Source organism: Xenopus laevis, chromosome 4S, assembly GCF_017654675.1.
Source record: "Xenopus laevis strain J_2021 chromosome 4S, Xenopus_laevis_v10.1, whole genome shotgun sequence".
Taxonomy (NCBI): Eukaryota; Metazoa; Chordata; class Amphibia; order Anura; family Pipidae; genus Xenopus; species Xenopus laevis.
The window spans coordinates 101000665-101016927 of record NC_054378.1 but is presented as its reverse complement, the minus strand read 5'-3'; the positions used below and the strand labels follow the sequence as shown (position 1 = coordinate 101016927).

The 16263-nt window shown below is 38.7% G+C and overlaps 1 protein-coding gene across 3 annotated transcripts in view; it reads right to left on the bottom strand.

Moving 5' to 3' along the window:
- Positions 1-16263, bottom strand: part of zc3h7b.S (zinc finger CCCH-type containing 7B S homeolog) — a 35461-nt gene that overhangs the window by 1073 nt on the left and 18125 nt on the right. For 2 of the 3 annotated variants that reach the window (XM_018261241.2, XM_018261240.2), the window contains exons 13-22: positions 16024-16179; positions 15035-15234; positions 13132-13223; positions 12366-12547; positions 12112-12179; positions 10619-10737; positions 7610-7712; positions 6090-6198; positions 4263-4399; positions 390-553 (exon numbers count right to left, since the gene is read on the bottom strand). In XM_018261241.2, the coding sequence (XP_018116730.1) occupies positions 390-553; positions 4263-4399; positions 6090-6198; positions 7610-7712; positions 10619-10737; positions 12112-12179; positions 12366-12547; positions 13132-13223; positions 15035-15234; positions 16024-16179 (1330 nt within the window). Of the gene's footprint in view, positions 1-389; positions 554-4262; positions 4400-6089; positions 6199-7609; positions 7713-10618; positions 10738-12111; positions 12180-12365; positions 12548-13131; positions 13224-15034; positions 15235-16023; positions 16180-16263 lie in introns of those variants that run through there. The other variant, XM_041561650.1, reaches the window with a different exon arrangement.

The window sequence follows — 16263 nt, the reverse complement described above, 5'->3', positions numbered from 1 at the left end:
GTCCCACTGCGACAGTTACATTGAGTAGGAGAAACAATAGCAGTTCCATAGTGCAGCACTGGCTCTTTCTGAAAGCACATGATCAGGCAAAATGACCTGAGATGGCTGCCTACACACCAATATAAACTGTTGGATTAGGAATGAAATTTTACATGGTAGATGAATTATTTGCTGTGTAAACAGTGTAATTTAAAAATAAAAACAACACCATAAAATCATAAGAGAATCTCTTTACGGTAACCAAGTTTATTTCTTTTCGGATTTGTTTTTGTTCTATCTCAACTGACTGGGGAAACCTTGCATTAAATCTTGCCTGCTGGTACTTCTTAACTAAAGGTAATATTTGCCGACATTGCATTTGGTACATTACTCTTGATCCAAGGCCTCACCTATCACAGAGTTTAAACTCGCCGGCTGGGAAGCGAAACTTCCAGGTTGTGCCCTCACTCTCGGTGGTAAACACTCTATCTTTGTGTTTCTCTGATTGGATGTGCTTCTGCCACTGCCGCTCACTATTGCTGTTCTTCCCACACAAGTAACAGTGGAAACCAGCCTAAATGGGAAGAAGAGATGAGAAGGGACAGGAATGGTTAGGATGGGGCACTTTATTCTGCTAGCAATGTATTACTTTGTTATCCTTTACTTATAAATCACCAATATTTGCAATGCTTAACAGGGCTCGTACAACAATGGAGCTTAAAATCTAAATCCGCTATAGCATTAGTATAACACTCAATAGGGTCAGTATCGTCACAGGTAAAATCAGAGTTCCTGGATTAAACTCAGGCAGAGACAGTGTAGCACTGGAATGTTTGTATATCAGTAAATTCGGAAGCTCCATGCAGCACATTTCATAATGAGTTCATTGTGCATGTTAGACGCTAATGCAGTAACAAACAAATAATGTAATTTCCTTCTAATCCAGAAGGACCATGACATACAGTGCATTTTGAAATATTTTTAAAGTACCGTAGCTCTTTGCAGGAAAGGGCATTTCCTTCTGAGAAAACCATGGCACGTTGCTCCTCAGCCCATGGGTACAAAACGCACAAGGCCTATGGAGATGTGAAATTTTTAACTTCAACTAATAAATGCAGTCTTTTTACTTTATTCTTTTGGCCCCGTGGATTCCTTGAGTGCCAGATAGCCCTATTCTTCTTTTCTATATATACTGGTTTGCCGCTCCGTGGAGCTGGAGCATGTGCACCTGGACCACTTGATTTACTTGGTGAGCATTTACATTTTTAATCATGTTGATATTCTGGAGCACATTTTTCCTCTTTTTTTTGTTTCAAGTTACCCTAAGTGCCATGGGCCTTACAAAAACCAATGGCCGCATCCATTTCAGGTGTGTGGGAATCACATTATGTGCAATCAGCAGATCAAAGTTATCACCATTAACATCAGATTTAACAGGATTCCTATCCTATTGTAACACTAAACACATGTTTTGGTATAAAACAGATATTAATATACTGCATTGGGTGTTTCTTTTCATTTTCCAGACATCCATTTGAGGGTACACTAATGAATTTCTAGTGCTGTATGGGGTATATGAAATTCAGTATCCTTCCTCCTACAATGCATAACTATAAAATATCCTCCTGTGGGACCAGAAATGGATTGGGAACCAGTTTAATAGATTTCCCCTGTACTAGTTCCATGACGCAACCAGTTTGATTCAGACAGTATAGGTTTGATTTTCTAGCCTCCTGGAAATGATACACAGACCTTGATAGCTCTGATGGACACTTGCTACATGGTCACAATATATTTCCTTTGATTTGGAACAATATAACTCATTCTACTTCAGCACATATGATATAAGGAGCAAATACGTTGTTTGCTACACACTGATCTCCACAACCTCAGCATACATGAAAACCCCTTCACTTTGGGAAAACACTACATGGTCATTTATAGAGAGGGTTTTAGGGACAGGGTTTACATGCTACTGTGTTTATGTTCTCCTTCTCAGAATAGATGTCCAGGTTCATAATTCGAACAGATACATCAATTTTGAGTATGTGAAAATGGAATCCATAACTGTAAAATGCACTGCTTTGTAATCTAACAAGGACTGCATTGTGCAGATCCTAGATAGCCCCAAAATCTACTGGGAGGCAGAAAGATCCAGTTTTGACAGATCATCCTGTGCTCCTATCAGTTGAAGATGATGGACAGTTATTACAATACAGATATTTTTCAAACGTAATTAGAACCAGGCCATTTTGTTTGACAGCTGGCAGAGTGTATGACCACCTTAAGTGGTGTGTTTTACTCTATGTATTTTTTTTTCTTCACTTCATTAGATACATATTCTAACCATCAACTTTCAAGCAAGTAGCGGGAAAAGAGCAACGATGCCTTGGAAAAATATAACAGTGGCACAGTATTGCCTGTAAGCATATGGGGACATCCCACACCTTCAAGTCCACCGATGATTCTACAGTATAGGAGATACTATGGGAGCTGTAAATGAGAGATGTTTTATATTTGGCCAGTGTGCCTCTGGGGCACAGTATATTGGGAAAACGAAACAATATTTATCTAAGAGACTCATAGGACCTATTAATAGTGTGGCACAAAAAGATAAAGATTCCACAATAGCCAAACATTGTATGCAGTACCATTATGGCCAGATTAATAATACTGTATGTTCCAGATTATTGATAGGGTACTTCCTGGTGTTAGAGGAGGTGACAGTGTTAAAATCCTCCTCCAGAGAGAAGCTATGTGGATTTTCAAACTGAAAACTACTGTATCCTTATGGTGTGAATAGAGAATGGGAATTAGATTGTTTTCTGGATTAAACTATTGGATAGTATTATCAACTAAGATGATTAATATGGATTTCATAATAATTGTCTTCTTTTCTGATCCAATTAATTCAAGACTGACAATTTTGACTGTTGCACTATTTAGGAAACAAATTTATTTATATGGCATTTTATTGATATATATACATCAAATATGGTGTATATGTTCCCATAGGTTTAGAGTTGGAGTGCTCAAACAGTAGAACCATGATGAATTGCTTGAGTGTAGTGTGTAGATTCTTTATGTGGTCTTAACTGGGTCTAGGCTTAAGTTTCACCTTTAAATTGGTTGTTTTAAATGTAGAACACCATGAGAGGGCACTACAGCTTCTGGTGAAGTGGATGAATTGCTTGAGTGTAGTGTGTAGATTCTTCATGTGGTCTTAACTGGGTCTAGGCATACGTTTCACCTTTAAATTGGTTGTTTTAAATGTAGAACACCATGAGAGGGCACTACAGCTTCTGGTGAAGTGGTAGTTAACCATGATTGTGACTTTGGTTGCATGGTTTTAAATTTTAAAAGTGGGTTTAAATTGAATGGAAGAGCACTGTGCCACGATCCTGATTATGTTCAATTTCTCCACGGCATCTATGATCTCACCCCTATCTGCTTAAAAGTTGATGCGTTCGCCTCTGGCTGAACAGTGTTTTCCTAAGGGTTGGAGGAGCATTTTGCAGAGTAGAACAGGAAGTGAGTAACAGCTATACTGGTGAACTCTGTGAAGGCACGAACAATTTCTACTTCGTTCTTATTGAAGCTACTTAAATGAGAAGGAAAGGTTAAACAAGTAAGCTTTATCAGAAAGGTCTATATGAATAAACTAGAAAACCCTCACAGTAATGATGCTCAGAGTCCTCTGTCAAAAGAAACACAGCATTTCTTTCCTTCTATTGTGTACATATGGGCTTCTGTATCAGACTTCCTGTTTTCAACTTAAACCTCCAGGGCTTGTCCTTGAGCATGCTCAGTTTGCTCCTCGCCCCCTCCCTCCCTGCTGTAATCTGAGCTCAGAGCTATGAGCAAGCAGGGAGAGACTCAGGCAGGAAGTGATAATATGCCAATAAGCTAATATGGCAGCTGTATATGGCAGGTATTAAACTGCCTTGGTAGCTTTCCTTTTCCTTTAAGTGAGTACTGACATTGATGTCTATAAGCAGATGTGCTTCACTACCAGTTACTGGCTCACCCACTCTGGTTTTTTCCCATTTAAACACATTTGGGCTGCATTTCTATGCTTAAGTGAATGCTTCAGCTATGTTTTTTTTTTACTTATTCTGGCAAATAGCTCATGCATATTATGCAGTTTCCATAATGAAGCTGGAAACATTAAATTTTCTGAAAGTAGCACCATATCAACCATTATTGCTGGAGAGTGCTTTCTTAGTATGGCAACTGAGTTCCCAAAACCCCACAATTATTTTGGAAAGATGCGTAAATTTTACCATCAGATCAGCATAATCTGTGGGCATCAGGATCTGCTTCTCCAACTCCTTCTGTGGGCCTGAAGCCCCCATTTCAGCCTTCTCAGGTGGGCAGTTATTCTTCTGACACACTTCAAAAACCCGCTGAAGGTCAAGCACTAGTTAGTGAAGCAGAAGAAGGTGGCATGATGGACAGAATCAAGATTAAAATATTATAATAATACTCTTTAACCATAACTTTACAAAAAAAGTCTTGGTAAAGAGAAAACCAACACAATTAAATAAATAAAATTAAATAGCTTAAATAAGCTGGGAACAGAAAGGGAAAGTAAATGAATGTGCTATTTTCACAATATATTAGCACTGGAGATTTACCTGCAAAAAAATGAATGAATGCTAACAAACCAGTGCACAAATTCACTAATGCGCCTAATGTCAGCTACGGTGTTAGTATGCCACACACTTGGGGGCACATTTACTTAACTCGAGTAAAGGATTAGAAGGAAAAAAACTTTGAATTTCTAAGTTTTTTTTTTTGGCTACTTCGACCATGACTTCGAATCGAATGATTCAAACTAAAAATCGTTCGACTATTCTACCATTCAAAGTACTGTCTCTTTAAAAAAACTTCGACCTCCTACTTCGCCACCTAAAACCTACCGAGCACCAATGTTAGCCTATGGGGTAGGTCCCCATAGGCTTTCCTAGCAATTTTTGATCTACAGAAAATCGTTCAATCGATGAATTAAAATCCTACGAAGGATTTAATCGTTTGATCGAACGATTTTTCCTTCGATCAAACGAATTGCGGTAAATCCTACGACTTTGATATTCGAAGTCGAAGGATTTAACTTCGATATTCGACCCATAGTAAATGTGCCCCTTGTAGTTGGCTATTGCTAAGATTAATTGCTTCTTAGGGAGATATAATAAACCTCACAGTTTGTGTAATGTGTGCGTGCACCAATCTGGGCACAAAGGAGGGAAAACACTTCTCGCGTGTCTACGGCAGCAATACGTATAAATACAACACATGTGAAATATACATGTTCCATATAAATGTTCCAAATTATTTTAGTATTACTGTAGTAAGATATTTTATGTCTTTATTCATCAAGAGCTGCACCGGGCTACCATTTACACCAGTAAACCCTCAAAGTAATGCTGCTCCTAGTCCTCTGTCAAAAGAAACACTGCATTTCTTTCCTTCTATTGTGAACACATGGGCTTCTGTATCAGACTTCCTGTTTTCAGCATAAACCTCCAGGGCAGGGCTTGAGCATGCTCAGTTTGCTCCTCTCCCCCTCCCTCCTCCCATCCCTGCTGTAATCTGAGCCCAGAGCTATAAGTGAGCAGAGAGAGAGACTCAGGCAGGAAGTGAGGTCACACCAATCTAATATGGCAGTTGCTATCCTAAACAAACAGAGAGAACTTCTAGAGCTGTTTACTCATGTATGGTAAAGCATTCTGCAGAATAGATATAGTGTTATAGCGCACCATTGTGGTTATTATATTGCCAATAAACTGCTTTGGTAGCTTTCATTCTCCTTTAAGACCCTGCACCGTGGGCTCCCTCTTAGAACCTTGCACCTCGTGTCCCCCTTTCTTACACGACTGGGCTCTGAAATTGCCAGGATGCAAAACACGACAGAGAAACTTTACAGACAGGATGGAGACCCCCCTGTAGAGCAAGCATTTAGTAGAGCAAGAACACTGGGTTACAAAGAGAATGACATGCACTTTCTGTATAGTCCAGTGTTACTTCGATTTAATATTAAGGCAGCCATCTTATTAAAAGTTCTTATTGACGTGGCAACTGATTTTTAGACAACAACAAACAGAACTAACCTCTGTTTTCTTTCATAAATGTCCATAAATCTTTTTCTTCCGTGCTGTGGGCAAAGGTACAGTTCCAAGAATACTGACACTTCTTCCCATTCTGTACATGGATGCAGATCTGGGTAGAACAAGTGAGGTGGGACAAAGTGTACAGCATGCTTACTACCATGCATGAACAATAAGACCTCAGTAGTCCTGAAAGCTTGCATTTTGTTATATCTACTATAAACGGTATCACTTACTCCCCTCTGCAGGTGTATTTTGCCTAACCAACCATTCAATGTTGATAAATGTAAAGTCATGCACCTGGGATGTAAGAATATCCAAGCCACTTATACCCTTAATGGGACTGCACTAGGCAAATCCATTATGGAAAAGGACGTTGGAGTCCTTGTAGATGATAAACTTGGCTGTAGCAAGCAATGCCAGTCAGCAGCATCAAGGGCAAATAAACTCTTGAGTTGTATTAAAAGGGGCATATATACGCGGGGGAAGAGGGTCATTCTTTCACTGTACAGAGAGCTCGTAAGACACCATATAGTCTCCAGTGCTCAAACAGGACACTATTGAATTAGAGAGGGTGCAAAGAAGGGCAACTAAGATAGTAAAAGTTATGGAAAATTTTAGCTATGAGGAAAGGCTGGCCAAATCGGGGTTGATCCCACTGCTTCTCAGTGTGTAAAAATTTTTAGGCTTGGCAGAGCATCACCAGAGAAAATACTCAGCACCCGGTGATGTCTATGAACTGCAGACTTCAAGCAGTCATTGCAAGCAAGGGATATGCAACAAAGTACTAAACATGATTAATATACCTACCACTACTTTGTTTCAATCATTCCGGTGCCCTGAAATGAGGGGGACTATGTACAAAAAGTGTTGCAATTTCTACATGGTGAAACTGAATTGTATGTAAATAACCTTATATTAGTCTGGAATGTGCACTTTTAATCAAGTCTAAATTGTCTGATTTAAAATTTTACACATGGAGGACCAGATGGGTAAATGAAAGAAAATGTGTCTTTTGTTCCAAACATTATGGAGGGCACTGTATGTGCTAAATGAGGGCTCACATTCCAACAAGTGTTTACAATTCTTTAACAACAAAATGAACAATTGAAGAAGTGAAAAGCGCTGCTATGTGCACTATCCTCCAGCATAGAAAGAATGTTAGACACACACAATAATATGACAGATGCAAGCCATCCGTTATGAGTTTTCAGTGCCTGGGGCTTTTGGATTTTTTTTTCAGTTCCCTTCCAATTAATTGGGGTACACTTTTGTCAACCTATGGGGTATGGGCAGCTACATCACCAGTGTGAGTCGTGTATGGTATCACCATAGGTTTCACTTGGACAAAAGGTTTAACTTTTCTCAACCTCATCTACTATGTTATCTGGCACTTAAAAAATAAATGCATGCCTTTTGCTCTAAAGGGTTCAACACACTTTCCAAAAAGTACTTTCCTGTATATTTCTTTACTTAGAATCAAACCATGAGCTTGGGTATAGACAAAGTTCACTCAGTCTTACCTCATAATGTTGTGGGAACTGGCGGATGGATGGCAAAGGTCTCACTGAGACCCACTTCTTTGCCTTTGACATCACAAGGAGAACTCGCTTTTCTTTGGTCCAACTGTCAATAACCAGAAGAGGGAAAAAAATTTAAATTTTCCCCAAATTTTGATGTTTCTCGTTTAACAACATATTGTTGTAATTTTCAAGGTCCAGAAATAAAACTGCAGAGACTCATGAGACTTTTTTTTTAAATGCTAGCTTATTTAAGAAAAAAACACAACAGAATATTTGCTCACGTTCTTGCCTGCCAGCGAGACATTGTTCCATTCATTTTCAACATGGCTAAGAAAACTTGAATGTTTAAATAGACAGGGAAAAGAAATGTATGATTAAAGCTGTTCCCATTGATTCCTATTGAACCACGCCAGCTTTTCCTAGTTTACTTCCAGTGGCGTAACTACCGGGGGAACAGGGGGTGCAACTGGGCCCGTGCCCGCACCCCCGCAGGGCCACTCCGGCAGATCGCGCGCTGCAGCCGCAAAGAAAACGCGCATGGACGAGGGTGGGGGGAGCCCGGCTGCACAGCTCGCACCAGGGCCCGCCCCCACCTAGTTCCGTTACTGTTTTCTTCTGGCGACTTATCATGGTTTTACTGTTTAAAAAACGGCAGCTGTTTGAGTATATTTGTTTTCTCAAGTCATGAAAAAGAAAAGCAAACTCAAATAGTGATGAACCGACCACTTACAATTGTAACACAACTTTTATTCTTTTTTTCCAGTACTCCAGTTTCATTCCTTCTTCAAAACATACTTAAAGGGATACAATATTCAAAAAAAGGGTTGTGTCTAATAAGTGTGTAACATTTAGGACCATGTCACATGTTTATCACAGTTTATCAAGTTTAATAAAATGCTATACAAGTCAGGAATCTCCATACCACTATGGTATATGGTATTGGTGTGCTTGGGAGAGTATATAATCATATAATAAATTACTTCTGATGCTGTGAAAATTATGTACTTTTTTTATCTTTTAGGGAATCAGTTGGGGCTGATTCTCAGGTCAAGTGTCAGTTAGAACACTCTGATTTGCTTTGTGACGTGTCTGCACCCAGAGCAAAGTTCAGTGTCGAAGCATGCGAGTATGCAGGCATATCAGAAAGCTTATAGGACCATAGGGGCTGATTCTTGATCTGTATTTATCCACAGGCCAAGAATCCCCCCCCCGTGTAACAGTAGCCTAACAACAGTAGGAAAACAAATGTTGAAATCACTGGGGTGGGGGTGCCAAATTCTAGGCACCCCCCAGTGATTGTAATCACTTACCAGATACCCTGAGCCAGCATTCCTGTTAGCAGAAAAATGCATAAGCCCATGGTAGTTCTCGGCAAGCATCACTGAGTCATCCTCTTCTTGCTTTTTCTTTCTTTGTGCAGTAGAGTGAAAAGCCAACAACAACCCATTTTTACTCTACTGTGCATGCATCAGCCCCTGCCCATTGTGGGGGGAAAAAAAGCAAAAAAGAGGAGGATGGCTCTTTGGTTCTCGTTCAGAATTCTCTCGGACCACAGCAGGTTTCTGCTAACAAGAGCACTGGCTTAGAGTATCACAGGGGGGTGCCTAACCTTTCCTTCTCCTTTAAAGGACCAGTAACATCAAATTTTTTTTAAAAATAAATGCAGTTAGTATAGAACGAAAAAAAACACAAGGACAAATTAAACATTTAAAAGTTTTTCTTAAGAAATAACTTACCGAAACTCCGCTTGCGCTCCTCTTCAGAAAAGGCGATCCGGCGATCCATCGTGTGGCGCTCGATTTCTCCTCCCTGCTTTCCTTATATGAGATAGCCAGGGAGGAGAAATCGAGCGCCGCATGATGGATTGTCGCCATGTCACCTTTTCTGAAGAGGAGCACAAGCAGAGTTTCGGTAAGTTATTTTTTAATAAAGACTTTTAAATGTTTAATTTGTCCTTGTGGTTTTTTTTTCGTTCTATACTAACAAATTTTTTTAAAAAAAAACCATTATGTTACTGATCCTTTAAATACAAGATATAAATTACACTTATTACATTGTTAAATGTATTTTGGTTTATATTTTGTGTAACTAGCCTGTGAGTATTGAGACTCACAGAAGGACAGTTAATCTGCTGGCATCCATCATTTCCATCTCCGGCTGACTGGTTGCCACCCCTCTATAAGGACAACTCCCAGCCTAAGCCTTACACTTAATATTTTGCTGACTTCTAAGGTGTCTCTGCATATAATGCTACTTGAGTCTAGGGATTACAATAATCGCTTGCTTTGCTGCTTGAGTGCCCTAACAAAATCCAACCCCACCAAAATGGCTCTTCCTCATAAGGCTACTTTGAATTGATCCCCATGCTAGGTTTTAACTGGGAAGGCAACAACTTCATCCATTACTATACAGCAGCTAAATCCCAGAGACTCAGAGGCAAAAGAGCTAGAACTATACACTTAATTTTCATACAGTCTATTTTCAGCAGCATCCATTCTACTGAAGTGAAAACCGTATTTACTTTTTAAGTCCTATGTTTTCTCTCATAACTTTGCTATATGGAACTCTGCAGAGATGAGTCAGTGCCTGATTTAGTGTATGTGAGCTGGGTTAAGAATCACTTATGTCCCTTGCTCTAACACCTGCACCAAGTGATCACTTTGGGATATTTAATTGTACAATACATATTGTGCATGCACACACCTCAGTTCAATAACTTACAGAGATGGACACCCACAGATACCTGCAGATGGAACATTCTAGTATTGATCTTAAAAGTATAAAAATAGTATATTTCTGGAGGGAGGACACCAGCCCACGCAAGTCTTTGCATGCAAACCATGTCTGAGAGGTTCTGCTGTATTTAATGAACTCAGCTAATTTTAGCCAAATTCAAACATAATGCATAATACAGTGCCACTTCCTATTGTTCTTGTGGGTATAGTTTGCATTATATTGGATATAATAATATTCATTAGTCACAAAAGGCAAGTAATCTGATAAGGGTACCTGTGCCTAGCTTTAGCTGCGCAGTATTTTCCATCCCGATCTGATTCTATGTGCTGTCCCGTGCTCAGACACTGGCTACAGACAAACTTCATCTTTATATCCAGGCATTTTGGAAAGGTCTGTGGATGGCACAAGACTATGAATAAAATGTGCAATAATAAAATATAACCGCACAGTAACAAGAGAGAACAATTACAACATGTATAGAATTGTCACAATAGGGGTCATTTATGACCGCAAGAGCAAAGTGCAATTTCAGGGCTCAAGTTACCACTTTTTATCCATAATGCAGTGTTTTTCCAATAATTTCAGCAGATCTGTGGTTATAAAGGGAAGATTCGCTATTGCATTAAAATGCACACAATAGCACTTGCACTTGAAATAAACCGACTGCAATTGTGCTGGAAATCTTCATTGTTGGGAAGTCATAATTTCCAGCACTGACTGTTAAAATGACATCTGTACTGCACATGATTCTTTAAGGGCAAGTGCATCTATTGACACAAGCCATTATATCAATAGCCACACAAGCAATATTTGGAACAGGAGGCAGGTCAAAAAGCAGCAACACCCAATAAAATTATATGTAAATGCAGTGGCTTTGGACTCATGTACCTTTAATCAATGGGAAAAAAATCATTTTAAAGGAGATCTAAACCCTAAAAATGAATATGGCTAAAAATGCCATATTATATATACTGAATTTATTGCACCAGCCTAAAGTTTTAGCTTAGTCAATAGCAGCAATGATCCAGGACTTCAAACTTGTCACTGGGGGGTGGGGGTCACCATCTTGCGACACTCACATGCTCAGTGGGCTGTGAACAGCTGTTGAAAAGCTAAGCTTAGGGGTCGTTGCAAATAGGCTGGTTATTAAATTCTGATGCTAGTTGCACTGGTTTCTAGGATGCCATGTAGTAATTATCTGTATTAATTATTAGTCAGCCTTATATTGTGACATTTATATTCTAGGTGTACTATATATATTGTGAATATGCAATTCTATGCCTGGTTTCTTTCAAACCAAACCGTTACAGTTAACAACTGTAAGTTACAAGCTGCTCCTACTCATTCTATACATACTTGAACAAAAACTCTATACCCTGCCTTCTTTTTAAAATACTAAGTCCAAACACGGTGTTATTTTATCTGGAACTAGACACTTCAAACTAGACCTTTAACCTTTGGTCAGGGCCCCCTTAGCCTATAACATTGTTAAATAAAAATAAAAACCATTGCTGTATCAGTCACAGTTCCAAGAATATCTAAGTTGAAAATAAGAGTTTACCCTAGATCTCTACCTAAGAGACCCTCTAATAGGCATCTGGGTATATCTACTGGATATGGATCAGAATGAGCATTTTTAGGAAAATACTGTTAGCATACACCTCATAATATGGTATACCATCTAGTTAAATCTACTGAATTAAGAAAGGACTTTGGGTTCCATATGGCTATATATTGTAAAGCATGATATTGAGATGGTTACATACTTTTCCTTTAGGTTCAGACACTTTCCAAGCCCACTCAGACTCCTGCACAATTTCCTCCTGTGTGGATCCTAACAGAAACATGCAGCAAAAGGTTTTAGTTTTGTAGAAAAGCATTGTATCTTTAACACATTAGAAGTCACTTAATCATATCAGAAGGCCCAGAAATATTTCCCATACCATAACCTGGTATAAACCTGGGGTTAGGCCCAGACTGTCACCCATCACCACACAAGATATACTGATCTTTCTCATACCAGATTGTCTTTGCAGAATCCATACACTCAGCTCCACAGGACTGTGTGCAAAGCTGCAGGTATCTTCCTGTATGCAGCCATACTGCATTTCATGGCGGCACAAATCCATATGAAAATGTGACTGAAGTGGACGGATTTTAGAATATTTAATAGTGCCAGAGTTGTACACATGGACCAGACACCTGCAGCAGGAAACATTAATATATTCCATTCAGAGAAATGCTTAGGGGAGATGGGTGTCTAAATTTAAATAGACATTATTTTAATGTACAAGTATGAAATCTGTTATCCAGAATACTTGGGACCTGGTGTTTTCTGGATAAGGGATCTTTCCGTAATTTTGATCTTCATACCTAAAGTCTACTAGAAATCATGTCAACATAAAATAAACCCAATAGGCTGGTTCTGCCTACAATAAGGATTAATTATATGTTAGTTCGGATCAAGTACAAGCTACTGTTTTATTATCACAAAGAAAAAGGAAATCGTTTTTAGAAATTTGGATTATTTGATTATAATGGAGCCTATGGGAGACGACCTATCTCGATAATGGGTTTCCGGATAATGGATCCCATGCCTGTATATCTTCAGGTACAGGGTACTGTTCTATTATTACAGAGAAAAAAAAGAATTTTTTTTTTAAAAAATCTGAATGATTTAAAATGGACTTTATGGGAGATGGTATCCACATAATTCATAGCTTTCTAGATAACTGGTTTCTGGACAACAGATCACATACCTTGGTTATCTGGTTACATATACTCACTTGTTATCAAGAAAAGAGTGCTCATTAATGCAAACAGTTTGATTCTCTTGACTTTTCTTGCTAATGACCCGAGGCTTACTGTCAAAGCAGGCCTGTAAAAAAATTAGACAGTATTCTGAATAAAAGAAGGCTAATTCTTTCATTTCATAGAAAATCGCACACAAATATTGTGGGTGGGGGTTATACGCCAAACTTTGAAAAGGTAGAAGAGAAAAATCTGGATCGTGCAGAGTCTCCAGGAAAACCAGAACATATGTGAGCCCTAAGCTTACATTATGTTACAGTGATGGAAGCAGAACATGTATCAGTATCAAGTCTCCTGTATTACAGTAGAACCCCTATTTTATGTTTTTCAGGACCAGAAAAAAATGGTGTCAAATCAGGGAAATGTATTATGCATAAAATATAGGTGTGACTAAAAAACAACAATGCAAAATGAGGGAAAACTTAAAATCTGGTGATGTAAAATTGGGGTTGACTGTATTAAAAAAAAAATCTCATGGACAACAACCACATTGGTTCACTGAAGTAGTCCTCACCAGAGGGGATCACAGGGTGATCAGATCAAACAGATTTGGCCAGGGTGGGCAAATTGGGTAAAATCCAGATAACCAGTGTGAGCTTTTTCATTCACAGTGAATGAACTTGCAGTTACCCTACTATCCAGGATTTCTTGCGGATACCATGCTAAATTTCCACTGCCCAACTCAAAATATTCCCACAGTCTGACTTCTTTAAATATATCCATTGTCATATGTCAATTCCTCTTGAATTGGATAATGGAGACATTGCAGTGCGTCGTATTTTACAATAATTTATTTTTTTTGCTGTTCTCTGCATTCGAATCACATTAAAGTGATACTGAAATTCTAAAAAATTTTCAAAATATTAATCCACATTAAAAGTTACCTATGGGTCATGTTTTTTTTTACCAACAGTTCTTCTTTTGTAAGTAATTGTTACTTACCCTTCTTAACTGGTCAGAGTTTCTAATGCCAACAGACTATTGCTGCACAAATATGGCAGCCCCCTCATAGAGGAACATGGGGCTAAGAAACGTCATGTAAAAGCATCAGGCAAATACATTTATGGGAAAATTATAAATAGGATTCAGACAATGTTATGATATTCCACCACCTCTAGTGTTGCCATTTTATTTGCAGAAAAAACAGCCATCTTTTGTCTCTATCTTCCTTATTAAAGGAGAACTAAACCCTAAATCTGAATGCAGCTAAAATGCCATATTTCATATACTGAACTTATTGCACCAGCCTAAAGTTTCAGCTTCTCAATAGCAGCAATGAACCAGGACTTTAAACTTGTCACAGGGAGTCAACATCTTGGAGTGGGCTCTGAGCAGCTATTTAGAAGCTAAGCTTAGGGGTCGTCGCAAATTATCAAGCAGAAAATGAGGTTTGTCTGTAATGAAAACAGGGCTGATTATTAAATTCTGATGCTAATTGCACTGGTTTCTGTGCGATCATGTAGTAATTATTTGTATTAATTACTAATACGCCCTATAGTGTGATAGTTCTATTCTTTATGTTCTGTATATTGTGAGTGGGTCCCTAAGCTCAGTAAGTGACAGCAGCACAGAGCATGTGCAGTGAATCAGCAGAAAAGAAGATGGGGAGCTACTGGGGCATCTTTGGAGACACAGATCTTTACTGCTAAAGGACTGTGGTTGCCTTGGGCTGGTACAGAAGAACAAAACATAATGTACAACATTTCTAGCTACTTCTTTAGTTAAGCTTTAGTTTGCAATAAGCTAAATTTGCAATAATGCCATTTTTAAAGGGTGGGCCTGTAAAACGCCAGTCAAGTTGGCAACCCTTATTTTATAATCTCACATTATGCTATGCAGATAGGGGTGCTATTTAATCTTAACATACTGCCAAGTTACCTGGCATAAAAAGATAAATATGCCTTTATGCTCCTGCAGTAACCAGGCCACAGTGCCAGCCTTCACCACTGATGGGAGCAGGAAAAGCTGATCACGTCGAAAAGTCAATTTCCTCTCTTCATTCCACACATCTATCTCTTCCTGATAGTATGCAAATGTGCAGTCTTCTCTATATTTACAGTCCTGGCGCATTTGAATATCTGTAGGGGAAAGGAAATTAGGAATATAAATATCTATAAAAAGCTGTTAAAAAAACAAAGATATGACAAAGTCACCTCTCCAGCTGTACTGAAAATTGAGCCCTAATACGTGATAATAAATGTGAATTTCAGACCTCCAAATATCACTCTTCCATAGATAATGATCATAATGCTCCCTATTTGAAATGTTTTGGTCATTCTAAGTGCAACTAGGGACTTCTCTGAACAGCTTCAAGGAACAGTTTCTGAACCACCTCCACGGCATATAAAATAAAAACAACTCAAAATTGTCGTTGGCCATTTCTTCAACTGAAAGAAAACTATGGGGCAGATTTATTATGTGGTGTAAAAAATGGAAGAATAATTCACCACGCATCGCTAGGCATCCCAGTGTAAAAAAACGGCATAAAAATTATGTTAATATTTTCACACCTATTTCTCTGAGCAGCTTCTGCTGGAACTTACTTACAAAGGTCTAAAGCAGTGTAAAATCTGGCATTTGCACAGCGTAAATAAAAATAAACACACCATGGTAAATTCCCCATTTCTTTTACACAATTTTTTTACATTTTTTTTGGTGAATTTCATTTACACAGTATAATAAATAGGCCCCTATATGTTATGGTTCCTCCATTTTTCATGGAGCAACTGCCCAATGTGATACTATTCATAACATAAAGGAAGCAAGCTTCCTGTTCAATTCTCTCGTTAATAACCTCAGTATACATGTATGTACAATAAAAAAAAAACTTTCTGTAAACTAGAACAATTCCTGGGGTTCTCAATCACCTTTGCACAGAACATAGGGGCCAGTAACTTTTGGCGGTCGTGAGCGAATCCTAAGCCATGTCTTATTTTCGGAGCTCTTTTGTCTGGCCAGCAATATGTTCCTTTTACACTTGTGCTCCAGCTTCTCCCTGTGAGCATAGTCCAGAGCTTTGAGACCTAGAAATGACAGCTCACATTTAAGGGACAGTATACACCAGAATACACATTTGCTACAAATGAACATATTAAATAGGAACTGAA